Source organism: Camponotus floridanus, unplaced genomic scaffold, assembly GCF_003227725.1.
Source record: "Camponotus floridanus strain SB8 unplaced genomic scaffold, Cflo_v7.5 scaffold227, whole genome shotgun sequence".
NCBI lineage: Eukaryota > Metazoa > Arthropoda > Insecta > Hymenoptera > Formicidae > Camponotus > Camponotus floridanus.
This window is the reverse complement of record NW_020229356.1, coordinates 199,456-213,764: the sequence shown is the minus strand read 5'-3', so window position 1 is coordinate 213,764 and position 14,309 is coordinate 199,456. Positions and strand designations below refer to the sequence as shown.

The following is a 14,309-nucleotide window of genomic DNA, read 5'->3' as shown; positions in this document are numbered from 1 at the left end:
GTGAAAATGAGCTGGTCAAGTTTTTTACGAATAGGGACGAGGACTTCTTTAATCGCGGAATTATGAAATTGCCTTCAAAATGGACAAAAGTTATCGAACAAAACGGCGCATATTTGATCTAAATCGGATAATCCTAACTATGTTCATTTCATCGTCAAAATAAAGCGAAAAAACGCTCAGAACTTTTTACTTCACCCTATAATAAAATTTATATATATAATAAAATTTATATATATATATATTTTTTTTTTTCAGTTTTATAATTTTAGAAGATATACATTTGTAGTACAAAAATTTATATTTATATATTTGTATACTTATTATATCTTAATTTCGAAATAATTAAAGTATTGCAATAAAATTCAATATTAAATTTTATAGAATAAACAAATTTAATTTTGGTTTTATATATCAACAAATGCTTCATTTAAATATGTATAACGTGTGTAAAGCAAATATACATTTATATAATATATAAATTATATTATATAAAATAAGTACATAAATACTATATTAAATAAAGAAAAGTATAATTGAAATCATTCACATGTTCTGATACAAATATATTTCAATTATTCAAATTGAAGTAATAGAGCGCTCTATACATTTTGATTTACTTCACATTCTTCTCAATGGTTCAAATTAAAAACAAACCAGCTGAGTTTTTGACGTTATTTTTCTGTCTTAATATTGAACTTATTTTTCGTTTGGTGTTCTGCAACTTTTTCATTATAATAAATTTCTAACACAATATCATGTTTTGTACATCTGTATTACATATTATAATTTTATACGACAGTGTATTTATAGTTTTTTTTATTTTTGTGTCTATTGTGCTTACTCAATCATGCTAATAAATTTTTCATTATTATTATTATTATTATATTACACAATTATATATACAGCGTATATAATCAATATTTTTGTTGCATCATACCAAATCTAAAAGTAATTATAATACTTTTTTCAATTTTATTTATTAAGAAGATATAGAATAAAATCTAGATTTTTATCTCCTATTTATTCTAATGTCTTCTATTTATTGGAATGTACTATATAGTATGAGGAATTTATTAATTTATATAGTTTCTCAATGTTTATTATATACTTGAGTTATTAATTTGTAAAAAATTATATAATATGTTATATGAATAGTTATTACATTACAAAAAATTGAATGATTTTGAGCAGATGCTAATTATATATTATATTTATTTCTTATAAGTAAAAATTTATAACTTTTATAACTTTTAAGTAAAAGTTTTATATTTTAGAGATTTAAAGATTAAAAATTTCATTTTTTTTTAAATAAAACTTTTTAAGTGAACTTACTTTTTTATATAAAATGATTTTGTAATATTTAAACAATTATAAGGATATAAAATAAATAAAAATTGAATAGTTTAGTTTATTATCTATAGTTTGTATATATCCTATATATAACTATAGATTTTATTTTAAAAATATATAATTGTAAAATTTTAATTTAAAAATTTTTCTCAAATTTTTACGTTATCTTGCAACTGTGTTGGCAATTTGTAGATTTGTTCTTTGCAATGTCTTTGTAATGTTTCATTGCAACTTGCAAAATTGCAATGAAACATTACAGAGACATTCCTACAATGTAATTGTAATAATTTGTATTGTATGCAGGTTCTCTCGTTTTATCAAACATAGAATTATTTTTAACTCACTCCAAAACGTAAATAGCATCTATGGTAAGGATTCAAACGTCTAGTCCGTGGGCCGTACCTTTGACACCCCTGATCTATGGTATGTCTATTATGCCTATGTATATACTACACGATGTGGTAAAAGATAACGATTTCGTTGTATTAATGAGAGCTTGCTATTTCCAGTTTGACTGCGTCGAAAGAATAAGTAAGATTAAGTGTATTAATTATTAAATACACATTTAAGTGTTGATACGCGTTAAGTGCACAAGTATTAATACGCGATTAAGAACACGTTTAAGTGTTACGCAATTGAATATAAGAACACGATTAAAATTCACTTTCAACAGAACTTTGTTGAGGTAAGTTTACCATAATACCACAATATAATAAATTATAAGTTTATAATGTAATAAATTGTTATATTAAATTAATAGACACACACCACATATACATATACTTATTCACATTACTATTATTATGCAGATTATTATGAATGCTTTCTAACAATATATACAATGCTCCGATTTTATAACTTTTATTAACGACGATAACATTATTATTAATATTATTGTATACATATTTTGATGTTAAAATATGTATATAATACATGATAATGATAGTGATATTATCGTTAAAAATTATAAAATCGTAGTATAAGTAAAACCATAAAATATAGTATATATATATATATATATATATATATATATATATATATTTCAGTTTTGTAATTTTAAAAGATATAAATATGTAATATACAAATTTATATTTATATATTTGTATATTTATTAATCTTAATTTGAAAACGATTCATTTTCAAGTGAATAAATACTTTACAATATATTTAATACTTTTACAATATATTTGCTAATTGATTTTAATTTTATCAGAAGTTTTTAATTTTATCAGATATTATTTTTTCTATAAGTTTCGATGAATAAAACATTGTTTACATTATAATATGTATAAGATTTTTATGAAAAATTTATTAAAATTTGTAAAAAATGTAATAATATTTAAAGAAAATTAAAATAATTCTTATTTGAAAGCTTAATAATATCATAAAACTTATATACAACTTATATATTACTTAATTTATATTAATTGTATTATTGTGTAAATGTAAAAGTATTATCATAACACTTTTTACAATTCAATTTATTAAGAAGAAATAGATCGAAATATTTAGATTTCTAGTCTTGAATTGAGAAGAAAAATAAATCAAAATGTTTGCATTTTTAATCTTAAGTTAAAAAAAATAAATCAAAAATTGTCTACATTTCTATTTCTATATAAACAATTAAAATTATGTTTGTATATTGAATATTATGAAAGGCTACAATGGTTCTTTGTATTAATTTTTCTAATTGTACGTTTTAAATACTTTTGTGTCATTCAAATAATTTGCAATTTTATTTTAAGAAGAGAATCTATAATAATTTTGCATATAATTTACATTATGATTTACAAAAAAAAACATTGACATTTAAAACATGACAAATTATTGATATAGAAGAATGAATAGAATATGTAAATTGTATTTTTTATATTTTCATCCCGTAATCAGGAAATAATATTTTTTAAAACATTTTTAAAAATTTTTATAAAATATTTTTGAAACACTATTTTAAAGCATTAAAATTATAAATCTTTTTTAATTCATTAAAAAAAAATAATTATTTTAATATTTTCTTTAAATTATTATTTCAAACAACAGATTCATGTAAAATAATTAATGAAATATATACAGGGTGAGTCATTTTAATCAATACACTCGAATATCTCGAAAACAGCACTCTTCAGAAAAAAATGTTTCAAACAAAAATTGTAGGGTGTGAAGGGGGACATAAGATGGTAGCATTGGTTTGACCTTGGAAAGTCATTTGAAGGTCACATAAAAGTCACCTTCAATTTCTTAAATTGAACCCACTATTTTTCATTACATATTCTTGTAGCTTATCTCGAGAGCTTTCTAAAACACTACAGACAAATGTTTTTTCATTAAGTACTTTTTGAGTTATAAGGCTTCAAAGTTTGCAGTACTTCAATATAAAATGCAAAATATCTCGTAAAATATTTAGTTTTCGGTAGTCTTACCCTAATACTTTTATGCACAGGATAATGAGACAAAACTATTGGTACAAAGAAAACGCATGATTGTTTATAAAAGTGCATTGCAAATTACACATTTTTTATTATAAACAATCATACGTTTTCTTTGCACCAATAGTTTTGTCTCATTATCCTGTGCATAAAAGTATTAGGGTAAGACTACCGAAAACTAAATATTTTACGAGATATTTTGCATTTTATATCGAAGTACTGCAAACTTTGAAGCCTTATAACTCAAAAAGTATTTAATGAAAAAACATTTGTCTGTAGTGTTTTGGAAAGCTCTCGAGATAAGCTACAAGAATATGTAATGAAAAATAGTGGGTTCAATTTAAGAAATTGAAGGTGACTTTTATGTGACCTTCAAATGACTTTCCAAGGTCAAACCAATGCTACCATCTTATGTCCCCCTTCACACCCTACAATTTTTGTTTGAAACATTTCTTTCTGAAGAGTGCTGTTTTCGAGATATTCGAGTGTATTGATTAAAATGACTCACCCTGTATATATATATATATATATCTCATCTTTGTATATTTTGTAGGATAATTATTAATTTTGCATCTTTACAATATTAAATCTAAAAATGTCACAATATAATTTGGATGATTCGGAAGATCATAACTCAAATCATATATTTCAAAACTCTGAGAATCATATTGATAAACTTATTGAAATTGACAATTTAAATGCAATGAAACTATTAACACCAAGTGATGTACTTGAAAGTATACAAATGTATGATTCAACAGTGTAAGTAAAAAGTTTATGAAAATTGAAGAAAAAAAAAAGGAATAACAATTATAAATAAAATAGAATAAAAGTTTTTATAAAATCAAATTTTAATAAAATCAACAGGTTTCTTCGTAATTTATAATTTACTTTGTGAGTACATGTGTTATGTGTATGTGTGTGTGTGTATATATATGTATAAACCGAACAGAATAAACAATTATTTTAATTAATTTTCATTATTCTTTTATATTTTTTGTATTATTTGCATTTTTTGCATTATTTTTTGTATTATTTATTGTTTTTAAAATTTTAATAATTAATCTTAATATTAATTAAAAAAAAAATATATATATATATATATACATACACACACACACACACATATCCAATGTAACATAAATAATGCAAAAAATACAAAAGAATAATGAAAATTAATTAAAATAATTGTTTATTCTGTTCGGTTTATACATATATATACACACACACACACATACACATAACACATGTACTCACAAAGTAAATTATAAATTACGAAGAAACCTGTTGATTTTATTAAAATTTGATTTTATAAAAACTTTTATTAGTATAAAGAATATGCAATAAAAGTAAGGAATTTAATTTAAAAAATTCAAATAAGTTTCCCTTGATTTTGAAGACTTAAAATTAAACTAATAAAATCAATAAATAGATCTCTTTTTTAAACTCTAATTTTTATCTGAAATATTTTTTATAAATTTATAAAACAATTTTACATTATTTTGATCTGTAGAATATATAAAAGATGTTTGACAATAAGTAAGACAAAATTTAAGGAATGATTCTACATGATAAAATAAAACAAAAATCAAAAGTAACAAAATTTCTGTAGAGACTTCATTTTTTAATTATAAATATTTAAAAGTTTGTTTAAAAAGTATCCAGAATTTAGCAATTCACTGTACACTTTTGCGTTACATAATATTTTAAGAGCGATATAGCTTATGCTCGCTAAAAATTTTGTAGATTACCATGTTTCAGACACCTTTCACACAAATTTTCAAATACTTATAATTAAAAAAAACGAAGCTTTCATTGAATTTTTGTTATTCTTGATTTTCGTCTCATTTTATCAAGTAGAATCATTTCTTAAACTTTATCCCGCCTGTTGTCGAACATCTTGTATATATATATATATATATATATATATATATATATATATATATATGAATATGTGTAAAGTGTGCGCGCCTTCTAATTTATTATTAATTATATTAATTATATTAATTAAATTATATTATTAATTATATTAATTAAATTATATTAGTGAAATTGTTGGCTATGTTGATAACATCGAATCTCCACGTTGCGTGGGCTCGCAACAACAATATAAGTTCTTCAAATTTTATTTAAATAACGGAAAAGGAAAAAGGGTTCAAATTGTTGCCTGGAATGATGACATTGATTTTGTGGAACATCATATAAAAGTAAACACTGTAAGTATTATTATTATTTTTAATTTTTAATTTTTATTTATTTATTAATGTTTCCGTGAAATATTTTTTGTTTTTCATGTTCTATAAATATATTCTTTATAAATATAAATAAATAAATAATTAATATATATATATATATATATAACATTTTCATTTTAGATACTTATTATAAATAAATAAATATATATATATATATATATATATGTATATATATATATATACATATATATATATATTTATTTATTTATTTATAATAAGTATCTAAAATGAAAATGTTTACTAAAAAATTCTTATAAATTATTAGAAGAGGAAAAAAATATATATACATATACACTGTATACACATATAATATGCAATTTACGATAAAATGTAAACTTTATAAATTTTTATAAGTATTAATGAATCTTCATATGTGCGTATTCTTTGTGTCAAAAAAATGTAAAAAAGATAGTCTAGAAGATCATGTATATACGTCGTTATATTTAATCTACTGTCTAAAGAAATATTTAAATCATCATTATTTGATTTTGAATCAAGTCGTTCTATCTTACAATTAATTTAATATATACACACAGTGATATTGCTTTTATCGCTAACAGTATTTTTGTTATTTTATAGACACAATTGGTGTAATATAAAATAAATATTAGAAATAAGAATCAAATATTAAACATTAGGAAAAGAGAGAAAAATAGAAAGATCTATATTTTTTTCTTTTCTTGATATTTAATATTTAACTTTTATTCTCAATACATTGTTTTTATTATACATTACATATTATTATACATTTTTTATTACATTTTTATTATACATTATATATTATTATTTCACGTTTTTATTATACATTACGTATATTACATATTATTATACATCACATTAGATTTTAATAATAGTTAATATTTGCTTATAAATCATTCTGTGTTAAACAAATTACTTACAAATAAAAATTCTTTTTAAGTTGTGAATTTATATACAAATGAAATATATATATTATATATATTATATATATATATATATATATATATATATTATATATATTATATATATTACGTTAGAGATACAAATACGTTACAGATATATATAAATAAACATATCTATTCTTTATCGTAAATAGCATTTGTACATGTATATTTCACACAACACACACACACACACACACACACACACACACACATGTGTGTGTGTGTATAATATATAATTCATTACATATTTCACATAATATGTATATAATATGTAATTTTTCATTGATAATTTTTGACCCAAAAATCCTATTTTATAATATATATAATACAAAGAATATATTATATAACATAATCTATAATATTAATAATATTATAATACAAAGAATATATTATATAACATAATCTATAACATAACAATATATTATAAAAATTATTATATTAATAATAATATGCATAATAATTACAATAAAATTACATATGTAGTGTTATACTTTTAAACAAATATAATGTGTGTATTTTATCTATCATTCTTTTCATAATCTTTTAATTTCGATATTTATATTAATATAATTATACACATTATTATATTATTTTATTAAATATTATTATTTTATTAAAATATAAAATATTTAATTTATAACTTGTAATTCTTTAAAAATTTATGTAAAATATATGTATAATTATATTTTTAATATTAAAATACATTTCATAAAATAGATTATTCATTTGGATGGTACTCAGGCACGTCCGCCAAAAATACCTCAATTCAACAATGGTAATATGCCGTATGAGCTATTAATAAAATCAAATACAATAATTTCAAATCTTGGAAAATTTGAACCAATGGAAATAGTAGATACCACACCTAAGACAATTGAATTATCTGATGTATTAAATGCTACAAAAAATCGCATTAGTGAGTATTCTTTATATAATTTCTTTTTTTTATTAATATAATATTATAATATAAATATAAAAATATATAAATATTTTTCATATAATTTTTTAATCCATATACCTTTTTTTAATTAATACGTTATTAGAATTTGAAATAAATATAGTATAATAAATAAATATTTTTTTTATATCAATCGTTTACATATCAAACATTCAAATTTTAAATTGTTTAAAATTATTTTTTAAACTAATTATTCTACTTATTCTTCCATAAACTTCAATTATTTGGTTGTTTTTAAATTTTGAATAATTGAAATCTATTTAAAAAATATAGTTTTAAAAAATTAAATAAATGAAAATGATTGATATTTAGATGATATCAGAAAAAAATTTATTTGTTATAAATGATTCAGATATTAAGTGATCCATGCAAATTTGATTTTAAATTATTAAAAGATTTAAAACATAGATAATATGTTCTATTATTATTTAAGACAATTATACGAAACATTTGTTAAAATTTTAAAAGAAACGCTCTATAAATGACAACGGTTATATAGTAATAATGGACTGTCTTTTCTCATCACGAACTAATACTTACGTAAATTGGTGAATTTTTCTTAATTAATTTCTCATTAATTGTTGTAAGAATCATAAAATGATAAAAAATTCTTCTTTTTTCTGTTTAACTTCTTTTATACAGGGTGAGGCATCTAAAACAGGCCACCTGAATAACTCCGTTGGTAAGCCGAATACAAAAAAATTGTTCAGACAAAAGTTGTATGGTTTCAAGGGGGACATATGATGGTGTCATTAGTTTAATCTTGAAGAGCCACCCGAAGGTCACGTGAAGGTCAGCTCCAACTTTTTAAATGGGACACCTTATATGCTTTTGCATATTTTTGTAGCTCATCTCAAGAGCTTTCCAAAACACTACAATTATGTTAATTTTCATTAAATACTTTCCAAGTTATGAGGCTTGAAATCATTTTTTAATTTTACATAAACCGTAAAATATCTTGTAAAATATTCATTTTTCGATTATTTTACCTTAATACTTTTATGTACAAAATAATGAGAAGAATCAATTGGTGTAAAGAAAACACATAATTGCTTCGAACAAAAAAATGTAATTTGCAATTAACAATTACATTTTTTTGTTCGAAGCAATTATGTGTTTTCTTTACATCAATTGATTCTTCTCATTATTTTGTACATAAAAGTATTAAGGTAAAATAATCGAAAAATGAATATTTTACAAGATATTTTACGGTTTATGTAAAATTAAAAAATGATTTCAAGCCTCATAACTTGGAAAGTATTTAAACTGAAAACTGACATAATTGTAGTGTTTTGGAAAGCTCTTGAGATGAGCTACAAGAATATGCAAAAGCATATAAGGTGTCCCATTTAAAAAGTTGGAGCTGACCTTCACGTGACCTTCGGGTGGCTCTTCAAGATTAAACTAATGACACCATCATATGTCCCCCTTGAAACCATACAACTTTTGTCTGAACAATTTTTTTATATTCGGCTTACCAACGGAGTTATTCAGGTGGCCTGTTTTAGATGCCTCACCCTGTATACAAGAGAGATAATGTAGTTATTATTGGATACACTGCACATACACATACATATTCATACTTACACACACAATAAAGTTATTTATATTAAAATACTATGAAATAAACTATAATTATGATTATTATAATTATAAAAATTAAATTACAATGTTTTTAATATAAAGATGACTATTATAATTAAGAAATGAGTTATTTTTCAGGACTTATATTTATATAGCTTTTTATCTTTTTTTCCGGTCCCGAATCACTTCTCGAAGTATTGCGGGCAGTTTTTCGGACACTCTATATATAATATAGGCGTATATATATATAAAATCAAAAATTTTATTAAAAAATAATAACAGGATTATTGATAATATAATATAAAATATTATTTATATCTTTTAGAATTTTCTTATATTTATTTAAAATAGAACAATATATTTTATATATAACCCAGACAGCACACAGATATTCATAAAATATTCTACAAATATCCTTGAAGGATATTGAAAATATCCATAAAATGTCCGTTTTATGTTCCTCAAATATACAGTGGATATCCTTAGCATATCCGAATATGAAATTGGAGGACATAATTTAAACCCTGATGTGTCCAAAAGACATCCGATGGACGATTATTGGACATAAATTAGCAATAACAAATATACAAAACGGATTTTATATGGACATAATAAAGAGATGAAAAAGGGATTACATACAAAATTTGAATTTACACATTAAAAAGATAAAATATATATTTTTTTAAGCAATACATTTATTAAAGAAAATTTATATCACATATACATTAATGCAATATCACATATTATTTAAATGTTACTTTTTTTGCACAAAACTATTATAAAACAGATAATTAAAAAAAAAATGTATATTATATGTGTGAAAAAAGAACAATCTTTATGATCTAAACATATAATTTTTAAACGAAACATATATATTTCAATCCCTAAATAATAATATAATTTATTTTATATAAAATTTTACATAAAAATTTTATATAAAAAATTTATTTATAATTTATACTTGCATATTGCACTTTACATCTTAAATAAATAATGAACAATTATTTTCGTTTATTTGCAGGACATTTACTTGCCCGACTTATAAAATCAATTTAATATCCGAAACCCGTGCTTTTAGGTCAGAAATTAAATTGAACAATACATTTTTAATTTTATTTGTTACCTTTTGCAAACTTTATATAATTCTCATAACTAAAACTTAAATACGAGAAAGATAGTGCATCACACGTCACGTAGCGGTAAACGAACGAACTAATACATGCTTGCGTGCTCGCGAGAAACTTTGACCTCCAAGACCGGACATCTTGTGGACGTCCAAATATTGACTACTAACAGATGTCTTAAATCGGATGTACAATGGACGTTTATTTTATGTCCATGGACGTGCAGACGTAAAATGGACATAAAATGAATGTCCGTAGAATGTCCTGTGCTGTCTGGGAATTATTATTATTTTTGTTAATATATATTCGTCAAATATTTCTAGTATTGAGAGGATACGTAAAGACGAATTTTGCTGAAGTATATAACAACAACATGAACAAAATTATTGGATGTGGTGCAATAACTGATGGCACATTCAAACTGGAAATTCATGTAATAAATTTTAGTAACGATGATTATACTTTACTTGATATTAGAAAAGGTGATCATGTAGAAATTATTGGTATCATGCAAACTACAGGTAATAAACTAAACTATTTAATTTTTACTTATTTTATTCTTATAATTGTTTAAATACTATTAAAATTAATTTATATAAAGAATAAAAGCCATTTTAAGATCTTTAATTTAAAAAAATGAAATTTTTAATTTTCAAACCTTTAAAATATAAAATTTTTACTTATAAAAGTTATAAATTTTCACTTATAAAAAATAAATATAATACGTAATTAACTATTCAAAATTTTTAATTTTTAAAAATCGAAAAAAAATCAAAAAAATCTCAAAAGTTACCAGGAAGCCTCTTTTGAGGGGTACTAAAAAATACCTAAAAATTAAGAAAATCAAAAACAAAAATTTTTTAAACCGTCCGATTTGGCGTGGAATGCCCCATATATATATATATATATATATATATATATATATATATACAATATATATATATAATATTACAAAATTGTAATTACTTATTAAAAATATTTTCATTTAAATAATTTATTAAAAATATTTTCATATATATATATATATATATATATATATATATATTTATATTTATGTATATATTTATATTTATATATTTATTTATATTGTTTATATTTATTTATTAATATTTTTATAATTTTTAGTTATTCCATCATATTTAGTTGTCAACAATACAGAAAATATAAAAAAAATCGCAGGGCACATGCCACTCTTAACTTTAATAAATGGAACTAAAAATTTGAAAAGAAAAATAGATGATGTACTTTCAGGTATAATTAATACTAATCAGGTATAATTATTATAATTAATATTAAAACTATTAGTTTTTAATAAAACTTGTTGAAGAGATTAGTAAAACTCTTAAAGTTTCACTCTAATTTTTTACTTTTACAATTAATAATATTCATCATTTTGATACTTATATATAATTATTATATAATCATATAATTATTATTATATAGTACACATACACACACATACATATACAGGGTGTCCCAAAACTCATAATCAATCTTTCAAAGACAGATTCCTGGGATCATTTGGAGACGATTTGTCCTCAACGAAAATGTCGAAGCACTAATAATTTTCGAATTATAAGTGATTGGAAATAAGGGTTTTTTCGTAAACTAAGCTTTGTAGAAATAAAATATTAATTAAACCACATTCTTCGATTAATTTTAAATAGAGTTTACTTCAATTGAGTTTTAATTTAAAACTTAATTGTAAAGATATATGATGACAAAAAGTGGAAACATGCAAAAAATAATGGCCTTCATATCGACATTTTCATTGAGGAAAAATCGTCTCCAAATCTCAGGAATCTGTCTTTGAAAGATTGATTATGAGTTTTGGGACACTCTGTGTATATATATATATATATATATATATATATATATATATATATGTATAATTAATTTATATATTTTTTTCACAGGATCAGAATAAGAGAAATTCAACTTCCACGTCCAACTCATAATTATTGTTATTTTAACTTGTTTTATATAACTTTTTCGTATATATTATATAAATATATTATTAAATAACTTTCTTTTATATATTATAATAAGTATTATATATTATATAAGGACCACAATCATATGGTCAAATTATAATATATTTCATATTAATAAACTATATTTCTGGCTAGTTTGGTCGACTACACAATTTCAATTATCCTTTGATATATTATATAATAAGTTCTTATTATTATAAGTTTCTAATATATCATATTTTGTTTTATACATCTTATATTATAATTTTATACAAATTATTACATATAAAAAATTGACTAAGCAAATGTTGATTATGTATTATATTTATTTATATGTGTATTATATTTATTTCTTATAAGCAAATTTATATAAAATATAAAATTTTCCAATATTAAAATAAACTTTTATATAAAATGTAAAATTTCTATTATTAAAATTTATATTTGTAAAAAATTTTTATATATTCGCTGAATAATTATTATTATTATTATTGTTATTTTAACAAAATTGTTTTTTTCACATTTAAAAAACAAAAAATTAAATATAATTTCTTTATATACATAATTTTTAACAAATTTGTTATTTCGTTGATTACCAAGATAAACTTTTAACGCTTGCCAAGAACGAACTCGCGAAAAAGCAACATAAAGTTGTCCATGATTAAAAACATCTTTGCGAAGATCTAATCCAATTCTATCAAACGTCTGTCCTTTGTGATTTATTAATCGTCATGGCAAAAGCTAATTTTATTGGAAATTGTCTTCTAGAAAAAGTAAAAGGAAATACATTTCGCAATATAACGTTATACGATTCAAAAAAACAATGTCTCCTGTTTTGTCACCTGTTAAAATCTTACATTTTAATAAATGATCTGTAACTCTATAATCATTAATCTAGTGCCATTACACAAATCTTCATTGATACTTAAATTTCTAATTAACATAATAATACTATTTGGTCTTAAACGTAATTCATGAGAAGGAAGAGATGATGGAGATAAACTATTTAAATTTCTGGTAACAATGTTTCACTCATGTCACCATTGTCATTATTTACAGCAGTGTCTACACTTGTATAAATTCGTTCATCATTTATATCTAATATTCCACAACTTTCTTATTAATTTCATCTACATCAACATTTCTTCCAGAAAGTATGGCACATTTAGACATTTTAACAAACTCTTTTTTCTTATTAATCACCATATATATCTTCCACAATATCAGCATTAATAGACGCTATATACATTCAGGAATTTGTATATTATCATTAAGATCATTTAATATACCATCTCCAACATTCAATAAAAACTTTACAAATTCAATTTCTTCTGGAAGAACTCGCATATTTTGTATTAAAGAGAATTTTACGAAATACTTCCAAAGAGAACTACACTTAATAGAAAGATTTACAATTTCACTTCGAGTAGCATGTACTTTAATAGGCAAAAAGTTGTCTAAAATCACACCACATAAAACAATTTTTCCACCGAAAGGAATACATTATTCATAATATCACGCAATGTTCGATCCATTATTTCTAAAGCATATCGTGGTGCCATTGGTGCTTCATCCAAATGAAAATATCAATTTCTTTTAAATATTGAGCTTCTTTTGATTGATTTTTAATACTTGATGATGAATCAGCAATAATGGAACTGGGTATTCCAAATTATCTTTATTGTGAATCTTTTTCCCCCGTGTGGATTTTTTTCC

General features: G+C 21.8%; 1 protein-coding gene across 2 annotated transcripts; it reads left to right on the top strand.

Annotated features, from left to right (window-relative positions):
• Positions 1–1,499: 1,499 nt before the first annotated feature.
• On the top strand, positions 1,500–12,570 carry LOC112637965. Of its 2 annotated transcripts, XM_025408736.1 has the most exons (5): positions 4,385–4,538; positions 5,824–5,992; positions 7,672–7,870; positions 10,944–11,141; positions 12,537–12,570. In XM_025408736.1, exons 1-5 carry the CDS (start codon positions 4,480–4,482, stop codon positions 12,545–12,547), a joined length of 636 nt encoding a protein of 211 aa, XP_025264521.1. In that variant the 5' UTR covers positions 4,385–4,479; the 3' UTR covers positions 12,548–12,570. The 2 variants fall into 2 exon arrangements, 1 of the variants encoding a protein (XP_025264521.1); XR_003122847.1 differs by lacking the exons at positions 4,385–4,538; positions 7,672–7,870 and adding an exon at positions 1,500–2,035.
• The last annotated feature ends 1,739 nt before the right edge of the window (positions 12,571–14,309 follow it).